The sequence below is a fragment of the Peromyscus californicus genome, unplaced genomic scaffold (assembly GCF_007827085.1).
Source record: "Peromyscus californicus insignis strain IS unplaced genomic scaffold, ASM782708v3 Scaffold_5__1_contigs__length_169319896, whole genome shotgun sequence".
Taxonomy (NCBI): Eukaryota; Metazoa; Chordata; class Mammalia; order Rodentia; family Cricetidae; genus Peromyscus; species Peromyscus californicus.
In genome coordinates this window covers 24,894,786-24,908,324 of record NW_026294573.1, presented here as the reverse complement: position 1 = coordinate 24,908,324, position 13,539 = coordinate 24,894,786, and the positions used below count along the sequence as shown (strand labels likewise).

The following is a 13,539-nucleotide window of genomic DNA, read 5'->3' as shown; positions in this document are numbered from 1 at the left end:
AATCTCATAAGGAAGTAGCCAGGCTTATGAATGGGGAGGGGCTGAGGAGGCCGTACCTACTGCGAGGAGCCCCGTGAGTCATGGTTTCTCAGGACCAGGCTGCTGAAAGCTGGGGCGGGGGGAGCTGGGAGTGGCTGTCCTCAGTTTCTGTCTGGAGTTCCTGGCACTGAAGATGGACCAGCTTGGGCTGAGCATGAGGATAGCTACAGGCCCCGGCGGATGTTGGGGGACAAGGCCTCTTCCAGTGTCTCTGCTGCCCTCTGGTGGACATGTGGAGACATACAGCCATGTGGATGCCCAGTTTGCATCCCCTGCCAGAGGTCCCCAACCCAGGAAAGGAGGCTGGAAATTAGAAAGCCTCGGGAATTAGGAAACAAGAAGGCAGGCTTTCAGGTTTTGATCTGCTCAGTCACTGGGAAGATGGTGTCCTGGGAGCCCCGACTTTAGCTCAGACCCCTGCCCATCTCAGTGTAAGGTGTCCCAAGCTGATGGGCTTACCTGATCCACAGGCTCTTCTGTGTAGGTGTTCTCATCATCAGCCACTTCCTGAGCCCCGGCTGTTTCCTTCCTTGGGTGGGAAGCCTCATAAACTCCCTTAACTCCTAACAAGGAGGCAACATTGGTCGATGCCCAGGCTGACGGGGTCCACAGCCTTAGGTGCCTTCACCTGCTCCCCTAGTTCCTTCCCCTGAGCCTTGTCCCACGTTCTCCAACACCTCAGAGGATGGCAGGGAAGCTAGAAGCCAGCCTTTAGCTCCCAGCTCTAAGTCCCACCTCTGAACCTTATGGCTTAAGCACGGTCTTTTCTGTTTATATAAGTCCCTATGAAAGGAGCAAGGACATGCGAATAGAAGAGTGGCGTGGAGCTCTGCTGAAGCATTCTCCCCTGCAGACATCCCCCTGCAGTGCAAGACCATCCTGTGTTGATGACTGACCTGAGCTCCCATGCATCCCTAGCATGTGTGAGCATAGGGGAGTGATGTGAAGGGTCCAGCCCCGGAGCCCTCACCTGATGGATGTGAAAGAGGAAAAGGCTTGCTTGGTGGCTGGACAGACTGCCGGGCTCTGACATAGAAAGTGGATGGCTCAGTTTGTCCAGGTTCCTTTGCAGAAGACTGGGCTGCCTGGGCCTTGTGGCCGTGGGCCTACAGAAGGGACACTGAGTGAGAACCCCGTCTGTAGACTGTTCTTACGTCTCCTGCTCCCCAGTGTGCCCTGACGCCTGTGCAGGCTTGCGAGAGGCCGTGTGCCCATCTTCAGAGTCTGCATCCTTCCCGCCTGCCTCTGTTCCTGTAGGTGTGTCTATCCAGTTGACGCTGGCATCCAAAGATGCCAGTGAAACGGTGCCACACACTCATTGGCTCATCTGGGAAAATGGAGGTTCCCTTGGGCCCTGCTGCGCCAAGGAGCCAGCTCCCACAGCCAACCTGTGGGGAGGCAGTCAGCATGGCGTGTGCCACTCGATAACTGTCCCCCTGAATGAGTCTTGTTTATGCTTGCGAACTTCAGTTCCTACCCCAAGAAAGGGAAATCACTACTTCCCAGGATGGGGTGAGGCCAGAATCCCCAGCTGGTCACTCCCCCGTCCCACTGTCACCTACCCTCTGCCTGTGGCACTCAGACTTCCGGCCTGGAGGATACCTGCAGTGAAAGGAAGGTTTGTAGTGGGCAGAGGAGAACACAGTCCCAGCTCCCAGGCCAGAGAGTACTTCCTGTGCTGTGGCCTGCGACCCTCCACCTCAAACATACCAGCAGCCCCTGGCCAGAGCGGGGCCGGGCACCAACAGCTCCACATAGGGGAGGGCTTTGAACTCCTCTTCTCCAACTGCCACATAGTGATGGCCGCTCACCAGAGCAGCCCCTGCTGACAGCGGGAGCCCCTTGAGGGTGCAGAGTCTGGGAGGAGGTGAGATAACAGGCTGCTGTCTACCCAGCAGGTGCTGAGGTAGATACAGCTCCTTTGGGGACCCTCTGACTTTGGTCCTCTGGGCAATGTTAACCTGGGCTCTGTCTGACTTGAACAAGGGCTGGGCTAGGAAACCCCTCCCCTGAGGCACCGGAGGAAGTCCTGCTGGAGAGAACATGCCTTCCTTTGCTCTTTTCAACTTTTAAGAGCAGACAAAAACTGTGGGCTCTTGGGGTGCCCGGCCTCCCCTGTGGTCATACTCACTTGTGTACAGCCCCACTCTGTAACTTGACCTTCTCGGTCAGCAGCTTCAGTACCATTTCCCAGTCCTGGATGACAGTCTGGGGCAGCTTCAGACCAAAGGGGGGACTTAGTAGGTCCCCATTCCTGAACACACTGAGACAAAGAACAGCCAGGTAGGGGATGGGTCTCCAAGACTCCACATGTGAAAGGGGCATAGGAACCACTGAGATGTTGGGATTTTAATCTTCCCACTTGTCATGGGGCTCCTGGAAAAACCCACTGCCATTTTCTTGGTCTCACCAAGGCACAAATGTGTACCCCCACTCCCTGATGCTGGCACTCACTGGATATAGCAGGGGGCGTCTGCTGGCAGCCACTGTCCAAAGGCCCCATCACATGGCCGGTGAGACATGAAAGGCTCCTGAAATCCAAGTCAGGCCTTCAAGTCAGGAGAAAGTCCAGGACTTTGGTTGGGACTGGCTGGTTCTAAGAACATGGGGTGAGCAGGCAGGAACCAAACTTGTGCAGGAGAGCGAGTGAGCAGGCAGGAACCAAACTTGTGCAGGAGAGCGAGTGAGCAGGGATGAGTCTGCTCACACCTCTCTGGAGGGTACTCTCTGAGTCACACAACTCCTGTCCTTTGGCCTTGGGTTTCACAACTTACCCTTTCCTTTGGGGACTGTGACCTGGAGATTAGGTAAGAATCGGGGGATGACCCAGGACAGCAGCAGGTTCTGGAGTGGGTGTGATGTGCCCCAGACTCCACAAATCCTGCTGCCTTCAGGACACTTGTTCTAAGAGGGATGGGATGGATGACAGAGCTGTGGAGTCTCCCCTGGACTTACATGTTGATGGCTGCTCTTCCCACCTGGGGGTTTCCTTCCAGGAGGCAAGTAGCTGAAAGGACAGATAGGTCCCAGGTCACCTGAGGGAGTCGGAACCCGGGCTGGCCAGGCTTATGCCCATCACAGCCAAGATCTCATCACTGCAGGGCTAGTCTGAGGAGACCATTCCGCAGGTTGAACTTTTCCCTGACTAATGAGATGGGATGTGTGTGCGGTGGCACTCCTAAGGCCAGGCCTACTGTTGGTGGCTCACACCTTTAGTCCCAGCATTTGGGAGGCAGAAATCTCTGAGTTCAAGAACAGCCTGGTTGGTCCACAGAGTGATTCCAAGACAACCAGGGCTACAAAGACAGAAAGAAAAAAAAAAAAAAAAGAAAAAAGAAAGAAAAGATCTAGCATTCCAAAGTGAGACTGAGATGAGACAGTGGAGTTTCCCAAGTAGTCCAGGCTAGCCTTTACTCAGTGTGTAACTGAAGGTGACCTTCAACTTCTGACCCACCCATCTCCACCTCCCATGTAGACACCAGCCTGACTCCAAAATCTCTTATTTGGTCTCCTATCCACCATCACCACCAAACAATCATGTCTTCATGCTTTCTCCCTGCTTTAGCCAAGCATCTCAAACTCTAGGCTAGGACTGTCCTCTCTCTGTAGGATGAAGCCATCTTCCACTAGCTGCCCAGCACCCTAAGTGTCCCACCTCACTGGAGCACTCTTTTTTGGGCCAGGAACATGTGGAAATATGAACTTGCCTTAGGATCTCAAAGAACTGAGTCCGGCTATAAATCCATGTGGCTCTTAGGTACGCCACATTATTGAAGGCTGAGGGCAAGCCTTAAGTATCTTACTATAGCCCAGAAATTCCCCATTCATGAGGGTGATTTTAATTTCATTTTGTATCAAAGTCAAAAAAGTGACTTGTTCAAAATTCCACAGGAAGTGCCTAAGTCCAGACACCGTGTTCCTTCCTTGTAGTGAACTCCCCCAGCTGGGTGCTCAGGTAGGACGGGGAAGCTAGGCCTGGGTTGGAAGCTCAGGTCAGTTTTCTTCCACTTTGGAAGACAGTCTCATCTTGCAGAAAGAGATGAGCCTAGTCTAACAGGAGTTTCAGGTGCTAAGTACAGCAGGGAGGAAGTGGTGGCCAGTTTCAGTGTTTGGTGATGGTGTTGGCAAGGACTAGTCAACACTCTCAGGCCTGCAGAGACGGCTCTGCAGGCAAAGGCCCTGGGCTGCCAAAGCCTGACCGCCTTAGAGCCACGTGGAGGAAGGAGGGTAGCGACTCTGGTGAGTGTTTCCTGCCCTGTGCACACCTGCCATCACACACACACACACATTAAAAGGGCTGGAGGGTTAGCTAAGCAGTTTAGACTACTTACTGCTCTTCCAGAGGATCTGAGTTATCTCCTTGTACCCACATCAGCTGGCTTACAAACAACTGTAACTCCAGGTCCAGGGGATCGGACAGCCTCTGATAGCACCCACACTTGTGTCCACACACACACCAAGATTAAAAGTGCTGGCGAGGCAGTGAGGCAGCTGCGTGCACTCTGCTCTTGCAGAGGACCTGGGCTGAGTTTCTGCCACTCACATGGTGGCTCACCACCATCCTTAACTCTAGGGTCAGGGGATCTGGCACCCACTTCTGGCTTCTAAGGGCACCAGGCATGACAGGGCACTTACATGCAGGCAAAACCCTCAGAAACAGAAAATAAATCCTTGGCCAGGTGTGGTGACCCAGGTCTTTAATCCCAGCACTTGGGAGGCAGAGGCAAGCAGATCTCTTCGTTTGAGGCCAGCTTGATCTACAAAGTGAGTTCCAGGACAGCCGGGGCTACACAGAGAAACCCTGTCTTGGAAGGCGGGCCGGGATGAGGGGTGGGGAGTGGAAGGGAGAATAATTCCTAAATAAAGTTCAACGTGCAAAATTGTCCCCACAGGCTGGTCCTGGTTGTGGTGGGCATTAACTGTAGTAACAGAAGGCAAGCTGAGTTACAACTCATCTTTGACCATGTAGCCTCAGGCAGCTTTCTCACTGTGCTCCTACGCTCTTAGAGTACAGCTTCTCCCCAGGTTTTGGGACAACGAGCCTGTCAACTTGGAGGTAAGTACTGGATGCACTACTGCTCCCACCACCCTCCCTAGGCACTTTGGCCTCCCCTGACCGACTCACTGGAGCTTGTGGAATCGTTCAAAGCCAGCAGCCACGTATTGCCCTCCATTCTGTAAGTCAGCCAGGTCAGTGACTCGGTGGCCGTCACACAGTGTGTAGAGGGCACGTACAGCCAGTGGGGCCTGCACCACTGATGTCACCTCATAAAGGAAAGCCTCCATGGTGGGGTAGCGGCGTTGGGTCACCACCAGCTGGCGGCCTGGGAAGAAAGGGTCCCCATTTCGATACACCAGTACTCTCTTGGCTGCCATGGTGTATCTTCACTCACAGACACAGAGCAGTTGCCAAGCAACTAAGCCAGGGCTGGGAGCTGTGCCAAAGGTGAGGTCCTGCCTTCTTATGCAGGAAGGCTTCAAGCACCTTGGACAGGAGCATTTTCCTGAATGCAAGGTCTCAGATCTGCACTTGATGGGCCTCACAAGAGCAGGGTAGATAGGATCACTTTTTTCATTTGCTTGCAGAGCTGGGATCAAACCCTGGCCCTTTGTTAGGCAAACACTAGCACTGAGCTGTCTTTCCAGCCCAGTCTGCTCACATTACAAAAGGGAGGCCTTGGGTTCAGTGAGAGGAAGAGAGATTCCCACACAGATGTCCAGGCTTCTCCAGGACTTGGGTTCCTTTGAACTGAGACCAGGGGGTGATCAGCCTGACAGCTGCTCCCCAAGGAGGGCTAACGGTGCTTTGGCCATGGCTGCTAGCTGGCTTTGGGGATGATGTGTCATGTGAGGGAGAGATGAACCAGATGACCCAAACCTGTCCGGGTCAGAAACAGGAGATAAAAGCAGACAGGCCGGGCGGTGGTGGCGCACGCCTTTAATCCCAGCACTTGGGAGGTAGAGGCAAGTGGATCTCTGTGAGTTCGAGGCCAGCCTGGTCTACAGATCTGGATCCAGAACAGGCACCAAAACTATACAGAGAAACCCTGTCTTGAAAAACCAAAACAACCCCCCCCCCCCCCCCCCCCCCGCCAAAAAAAAGAAAAGAAAAGCAGACAGACTCATCACCTAAGAAAAACTTTTATTCTCTACGACCCTCCCACCTTACCCGAGGGAAGGTGAAACCTGGATTAAGCCACAGGCAGAGGATAACTGGGCATGCCCTCCATCTTTCTCCTACTGTTCCAGCGCAATCCAATCCTGCACTTTGGCCTGACAGCTACCAATGGCCAAGAGCAAGGGCAGGAGAAAGAGGTGGAACCAGGCCCCTTATCACCTTTTCATAGCATCCCCTTTGGGAACCTATTCCTCTCCCGGATCCCCAGGTCTTGCCTGATGGTCCTGCTTTCCATGGTCTGCCCTCCACTGGTCCTCTCTTGTGGAATACAAGTTCTCCGAAGATCTTCATCTCCACAGCAGAGTCCTCCGGTTTTCCCATCCTTCCTGACTAAGCTCATTGGTAGTTCCATGGCTGGAACTTCTAACACTGGGGTGCTGGCTCTTGGGTGGTTTAGTCCTTCTGAGATGTTCCAGCCCTGCCAACGTTCCATCCCAAATCACGTGATCTTCTGTGATACTCAAAGCATCTGGCCTGGCTCTTTGGCAGTCAGCTTCTCTGTAGCTTGGCTTCCTGGAGCATCTGTCCCCAGTGTTTGGGTTTTCACAGGGTGTGGGCAGCTGTGTCGCTGTCTTTCCAGAACAAGGACGCCAAGACTCAGGGTCCCCAGGGGTCTGATCCTCTACGAGTTTCAACTGCTGCAGGCAGGTTTCATTCAAGGCCTGTCCTCTGTGGTCTGGTCCTCTGGTGACCCTGTCCCCTCCAGCCTGGCTCTCTAATGCTGCGGGCAGCTGTGGTCCAGCCTTCCTATAGCATAGTTCCCTGCCCTTAGCCCAAATCTTGTCTTTGCCTGTACCAGCTAGCCTGTCTGGGGATTTCTGTGGCTGGAATTTGCCCTCGTGGCAGGAGTCATCTGTATGGTGTGGCTCTCCTATGGTCCTGTCTCTACAGCACTGGTCCTTAAGGAGGCAGCTTGATTGTAACCAGGCCTTCTCACAGGCCTGACCCTGGGTGTCCAGGCACATGTTAGGCTTGTCTCTGGTCTGGCTTGCTTCTGGGGATCTCAGTGTTTGCTTGAGAATTAGGTACTGTTAGGAAAGAAGAAAAGCAAGCTTGCTCAGGCCTGGCACAAGGCCTCTCCCCACCCCGACCTGCTTAGAAAGGGTTCTCAGTTAGTGCCTACCTCCTTTCGACTGCGGATGGCCTGCTGCAGCCATAGTAGCTCCATGGCCAGATGGTTGCGCTGGTCCTGGAGCTCATGTTGGCTCTGGGACAGCCCGAGATCTGTGATGTCATTGAAGAAAGGAGAAAAAGGAGGAGAAGGTCTTGAGAGGTAGACACTGGGAACAAGTCCAGCCCAGATCCTGGCAGCCCTCCATGCTCATCAGGCAGGGGGAGGCGTGAGGAAGGCTGCAACTTCTCTTGCACATCCTTCCAGGTTTCAGGTGGGAGGTTGAGGCCCAGAGATCAGGCTTGCCCTGATCTAGGCAGAGAGGTACCTGCATTGTCCACCTGGGACATGGAGCTATCTCTGGTCTTCCCCTGGCTGGCTTTCCTGCCCTGCTCAGCCTGAAGCCAGAGGCTGTCATCTTGGCAAAGACTTCCTGGTTCTGCTGGGCTCCCTCCTGTCTTCTTCAACACCATCTCCTCCAAGATGACATCTTTTTCAGAGTCTTTACATGGGAAATGGCTCCATAGTTTCTGCTCTGGGTTTGGTATTTTCTCTGCTTTCCAGGAGCGATGAGATTTTGCCTTGTGAAAAATCAGAGGTATGAGAATCAAAGGGCTAAACCCCCACAGATGTCTGGAAACCAGAGTCCAGTGGGCAAAGAGGTAGAGCTAAGGATTGGGGTGTGAGAGTGAACCTGACCTTGGGGGCACCACGCATACACATGCGACAGAGACAGCAGGCAAAACACCCATACACATAAAATCAATCTCACCAATCCCCAGAACCCTGCACCAGGTTCTCCTTTCCTCTTCCCCCTGGGGTGTGTACTACCTCTGGGAGAAATACGGGCTTGGGAATCCAGCCCCCAGTCCACTGAAGTGTGCTGAGGTCACCCTCGATCTCCTGTACAATTGCTTCGTACTCAGCTCGAAGGCTCTGGAATTGACGTCTGACCAAGAAGCCCCGGATACAGGCCTAATGTGGAGAACAAGCGAGGAAAATATCTCTTAACACGTTTACAAAAGGGGTATCTTGAGCCAGGAATGGTGGCGAACGCTTTTAATCCCAGCACTTGGGAGGCAGAGGCAGGTGGATCTCTGAGTTTAAGGCCAGCCTTTTCTACACAGAGAATTCCAAAGCAGCCAGGACTACACAGAGAAACCCTGTCTCAAAAAACAACAACACACACAGAGAGAAAAGAAAAAAGTAAGGAAAGGGGCATCCTGGCAAGCACACTCGATTTGGTGGTTGTTGGCGGCTGGAGAATCAAACCCAGGGCCTTGAACATACAAGTTAAGCGCTCGAGCTACATCTCTAGCACAAAAGAGAGATCTTGGATGTTTCTGGAGAGATCATCGGGGACTGCCAGAGAAAACACGGTCATGGGGAAGGGACGGGCAACCGTGTTTCGGAGCTCTGGGAGGTGAGAAGTGCTGGGCTGGACCCTCCCGCTCGCTCTTCCCCCAACCCCGCCCCAGCTGGGCATTCTTCAGTACAGTGCGGGCAAGGGACGTGATATAGTGATGTGACGGCTGCATTTGCCGAAAGTCCCGGTCCCTGACCCGAGGTGTACTAGCAGCTCCATCACGACCTGCAATGTCGACACCTTGTGAAGAAATAGGCCCGGCTCCATCACGTCGCCAACCGCCCTGTGCTGTGCGTCGTCCGCATGCGTGCGCTTGCGCGGTGCGTCTTCAGGCAGCGCTCTTGAGCATGCGCAAACGCAGGGCCCCGCCCGCCGTTTCCAGGGTCCGGCGCCTGGCTTAGGTTTCCGACCCACCTACGCAACTGGATCCGGCCTAATGTGCGGCGCAGTGAGAGCAAGGATGACGCCGGAAAGGAGTCGCTTTTCTGTTTGTTTAATTCCATCCAGTGCCCCCCACCTCATAGCACCTGGGGGGCTGCGGAATACCCTCCCGAGTAGTCCGTAAAAAGTCACAGTTTGAAGGGAAGGAGGGAAGCAGTCTAGGCCTGGTTCCGACACCTACGATGCTGGCTGCTCCTCAGGCTCAGCATTCTCTGCCAAGTGCAGCTTCTGTCTGTGCCAGTCAAGGACTGTGACGCTTTGGACCCCAGTGTTTCCACCTGCCTTCCCATCCTGCACAGGCGCTGTGTGTGTGTGTCCAGTGCCACCACACCAGGCCACAATCTAAGTAAGGATCATTATGAAAAGCTGAAAGGGTAGGAGAACATCACTAGCCTTGTGTCAGCTTCAAAGATTTTAATCATGCCAGGGCTTGCCTCCGCTTTTTGAATGCGAGGATTAAAGTTTTGTGCCACCACACATGATGTTTTTCTCTTAGGATTTGGGAAATTCTACATTCCTCTTCTCAAGTGGGGATAGTTTGTGACTAACTCTTTAGTCAGGACTGCAGGAGATGGGAATATTTGTTACGTTATGAATACGCAGAAAGGGAGGCAGGGAGGGAGAAACTGATTCCCATCCCTCATTTCTCTCTCTCCTGAAAGACACATGAGCCCTATTAAGGCCCTTGGAAAGGATACATGGAATTGCTAAGATCTTCTAGCTGTCAATAGAGAGAAAAGGAGGCTTATGTCAGGAGGGAACCCAGAACAAATGTGGATCTTAGGGGGAAGCCCTACCCGTTCAGCTTGAGGAGCTCACAGCTCTTGGGTTCATGTACCCCCAACTTTTCACTGGGAGACTTGGGAGCCTGTGCCCTCTCCACCCTTGGTGTCCCGAGGATCCAAAATAGCCAGCTTTCTGACCCACATTGCTAAGCAGCTGGTCCAGGTTGCGGTCAGCCATTGTCTTCTTCTGCTCCTCAGGCAAGCCCTCCGTGACCCCATCGTCGTCGTCTTCCTCGTCCTCCTCCTCCCCACACACATCCAGGCTGAAGTGCAGTCTGGCCAACTTCTCCTGCATCTCCCGCACATGCTCCAACTGCTCGAAGGAGCATTCCTTCCCTGGACAACTCCTGAGTTTAGGAGCCAGCCCGGGACCCTAACCCCAGCATGCCCCCAGACCAGGACCTCCAGCCCCACCCACAGATCCATCCTGCCCTGAACTTACCAAAGGCCTGCAGGCGGCCCGAATGAAAGTCGTTGAGCAAGTTCAGCAGTCCCCCCTCCATCTCATAGGCATCTGTCACTTCGGTCAGGAAGGAGTGTTGCAGGGGTGTGCCTGCAGAGCCGCCCCCACCTCCAGCCAGCACCGGTCGGCATTTCTCCTTGCCTACTCTGGGTGAAGTGGACATGCCCGTGGTCACGGGTGTCGGGATCTCTTGTGCCCTTTCTCTCTGCACTACTTCCTCTGCCCTACCCACTCACCAGCACAAATGGGTGTTTGTTCTCAGGTCTTGCCCTGAGCAGTGGGATGGGTAGAGGGAATGGAGCTAATGAAGGGGAGAAAGGAAGAGGACAGAAAGAACTCTGTTTCCATGGATGCTGCAGCCAGAGCTGCGCCTGCAGGGAGATTGACCCAGCCTCCTGTCTGAGAGCCCCTGCAGCCCCTGGGATTCTCGATGGGTCACTTGGTCTTGGCCTTTACCGAGTTTCCTTCTTCACTGCCAACAAAGCACCTCCCACCAAAAATCTTCCTGCTCTTGTTGCAAAAACTGTTCTGAATGTTCCAGCTCCTTGCAGGTGTGGCTCTGGGAGAAGCAGGGTAATACATTCCGTCTCCCCAGAGTAACACTGAACCAGCCAGGCCTTCCTTCCTCTCCAGCCGCATTTCCTACTATTGTTAAGTATCCTGAGCTCAGGTACAGCCTACTACTACAGCCATGCTGGTACATGCTGGTCAGGCAGCTGGTACAGAGTTCTACAGGGCACTGCTCTTATTGAGAACACTAGGGAAAAGAACACATTGTATTTATGGGAACAAATGTGGACAATTATACTGTAGGATCCAAATTCCTTTTTTGTTTTGTTGTTTTCAGACAGGGTCTCACTATGAACTCATAGAGATCTACCGGCATCTGCCACCCAATGCTAGGATTTAAGGTTTGTGTCACTATGACATGTGTGGTGGCACATGCCTTTAATCCCAGCACTTGGGAGGCAGAGGCAGGCAGATCTCTGTGAGTTTGAGGCCAGCCTGGTCTACAAAGCAAGTTCCAGGACAGCCAGGCCTACAAAAATGAACCTTGTCTCTAAAAAAAAAAATAATAAAAAAATTGAGCAGAGAATTTAAATGGGCTAGGGAGGTAGCTCAATGGTAGAGCACTTGCTTAGCATGCCCAATATCTTGGGTTCAATTCCCTGGCAATCACTAAAATGAAATACAAGGGGACAAATCGTTCATGAAGTATTTATTCCCCAATACTCCTTGGAGCCTTCTAGGCAATAGCTTTGTTTTCATGCCATGCAAGCTTTTCAGCTTTGAATATTCTTCCCTCTCTAGGGTGTCCAGCAGCTTCCTCTCACTTTCGTACTCACTCACGTTCTCTTCAGAGATACAGCCCCACTCTATGTGGTCCCCGTCACTCCCTGGTTTTCTCTCTGTGCACTTGAGGGCAAACATTGGGTCTACATCACTGGTGAATGTGGAGCCAGAACAGGGAAGGCATCAACTACTGCTTAGCAGCTAATGTCTGAAGGCCTTCCTTCCCACAGTGCTCAGCCCATAGTTGAGGGTCCTCCATTCTTGCCAAGCATCCTTTCTGTACTCACCTCTTGAACTTGGTTCGCTGCTTGGGTGATGGCAGATGAGGGAGTCCCAGGGCTAAGGAACCACTGTGGCTGGTGGGCACAGGGACTCTCCGGAGTGTGCCCGGGGCCTGTGCTGGCTGGGCCAGGCAGGGCTTAGGACTCCGCTTCTTCTTTTTGTCATCCATGGTGTGCTTGTTGGACCTTAGGCCTGGGAAGGAAGATAATGAGGGGGCAATGTCCTCGTCCAGCTGTCAGGAGCTCTGTCCTGTTGTGTATACAGGGCCAGATGCCAGCCTGTTGCTGGACTGTGGCTATGCATCTGAAGGACCTTCCAAGGCCAGCCCAAAGCCCCTTTCTTCCTGAAAGTCCCGTGGGCCTGCCTGAGAGAGCTGGAGTGGATCAGGGTCATCTTGCTGTTTTCCTGTTGCTGCAGCCCAGAGCCCAGGGCTGGAGAAGAAAATGCTCAGAGACAGAGTAGATGTGACTAGGGGAGCCAGCTGAGGGTCAGATGCGTCTTAACTAGGCCCCTACCCACTCTGTATTTAGCAGATACTGACGGCATGAGATGTGACCAAGGTAAGGTAGGGGCACCTGGAAAGGCTCTACTGTCAACCTGTCAACCACAGTGACTAGGAATGACCGATTCATGACCTTACCCCCTTACATATTGGCATTCTCTCTTCTTCCACTTCAACTGCAAATACCAGGGATACCTAGAAGTTCCCTGGGACAGCTTCTAGTCTCTTCTTTTTCCAGTTAGAAAGTCTCTGGGGTTGGATTTCCACCACTAACTGTAACTGTGGCCAGCACAGCTTATCCTGACTCCCATGCAGCCCCCCCCCCTAGTCATTTGGTCTGCTGGAGTCCTCTCCAGGGGATCTCAGTCCAAATTGTCAAAAAGCCTGGTCACTTCACTCCTGAGATGGCGATGATGGAGTAGGAACACAAGCATTTATGCCAGCAGCATATAATAGCTGGATGGCATCGATGGGGCTGGGGTGGGGTAGAAGGGAGACAACTTGTCTCTCCATGCAGCAGTGTGACCCAGTAAGTGATTTGATGGAAGCAGCAGCCAGATCGGCTGTCCGTGCTCAGCCAGGGAGGCTGTGTCCAAGGAATCACTCAATTCTGAACCTCGGCTTCAAAAAAGCGCATCAGGCGCGTTGCCCCACCCCCTCCTGCATCACTCCCTTCCCACATCCCTCAGGGAGCCACTGACCTGGAGGTTTGGGGTCTGGAATGAGGAATGGAGCTTCTTTGTAATCTCTCTCTACCTTGCTTTCTCTCTCCTCCTTGGAGCTAGAGCTCGTGGGAGCTAAGCTGGCTGGAGGTGATTTGCATTTAAAGAGAAAGTAGCCCTCTTTGGGTTCACAGGGAGCTGAACCGGAGGACAGTCCTCAGGTCGACTCACCCTATGAACTAAGGGGACTCTGTTAGTTGCGGGTTATGGATTTGAAATACTTTCCGTTCCTTGTCGCATTTGGAGGGAATCCCTTACAAAATGGTGGTGGCTTTGTGTGCAGGAGGGGGGTGATGGGAATAAATGGATGTGTCAGTATAGGCAATATGTAAGTATAAAAGAAAGGTAAGCAGCAGC

At 53.1% G+C, this 13,539-nt stretch overlaps 3 protein-coding genes across 6 annotated transcripts; all 3 read right to left on the bottom strand.

Moving 5' to 3' along the window:
• Positions 1-95: 95 nt before the first annotated feature.
• On the bottom strand, positions 96-6,064 carry Dcdc2b (doublecortin domain containing 2B). Of its 2 annotated transcripts, none has more exons than XM_052716861.1 (9): positions 5,165-6,064; positions 2,995-3,046; positions 2,494-2,570; positions 2,171-2,302; positions 1,750-1,896; positions 1,602-1,641; positions 1,010-1,145; positions 499-602; positions 96-260 (listed from the first exon to the last, which is right to left on the bottom strand). In XM_052716861.1, the coding sequence occupies exons 1-9, from the start codon at positions 5,413-5,415 to the stop codon at positions 204-206; spliced, it is 996 nt and encodes a 331-aa protein (XP_052572821.1). In that variant the 5' UTR covers positions 5,416-6,064; the 3' UTR covers positions 96-203. The 2 variants fall into 2 exon arrangements, with proteins under 2 accessions (XP_052572821.1, XP_052572822.1); XM_052716862.1 differs by having other exon boundaries at positions 1,010-1,130.
• A 100-nt stretch (positions 6,065-6,164) lies between these two features.
• Positions 6,165-9,056, bottom strand: Iqcc (IQ motif containing C). The gene is made up of 5 exons (XM_052716860.1): positions 8,920-9,056; positions 8,160-8,303; positions 7,657-7,909; positions 7,341-7,441; positions 6,165-7,245 (listed from the first exon to the last, which is right to left on the bottom strand). The coding sequence occupies exons 1-5, from the start codon at positions 8,959-8,961 to the stop codon at positions 6,505-6,507; spliced, it is 1,281 nt and encodes a 426-aa protein (XP_052572820.1). The 5' UTR covers positions 8,962-9,056; the 3' UTR covers positions 6,165-6,504.
• Positions 9,057-9,171: 115 nt separating this feature from the next.
• Ccdc28b (coiled-coil domain containing 28B) lies at positions 9,172-13,346 on the bottom strand. Of its 3 annotated transcripts, XM_052716865.1 has the most exons (6): positions 13,162-13,333; positions 11,964-12,150; positions 10,363-10,529; positions 10,063-10,256; positions 9,834-9,856; positions 9,172-9,367 (listed from the first exon to the last, which is right to left on the bottom strand). In XM_052716865.1, exons 2-6 carry the CDS (start codon positions 12,125-12,127, stop codon positions 9,313-9,315), a joined length of 603 nt encoding a protein of 200 aa, XP_052572825.1. In that variant the 5' UTR covers positions 12,128-12,150; positions 13,162-13,333; the 3' UTR covers positions 9,172-9,312. The 3 variants fall into 3 exon arrangements, 2 of the variants coding, with proteins under 2 accessions (XP_052572825.1, XP_052572824.1); XR_008213752.1 differs by having other exon boundaries at positions 9,834-10,256; positions 13,162-13,346; XM_052716864.1 differs by lacking the exon at positions 9,172-9,367 and having other exon boundaries at positions 9,374-10,256; positions 13,162-13,346.
• Positions 13,347-13,539: the final 193 nt, after the last annotated feature.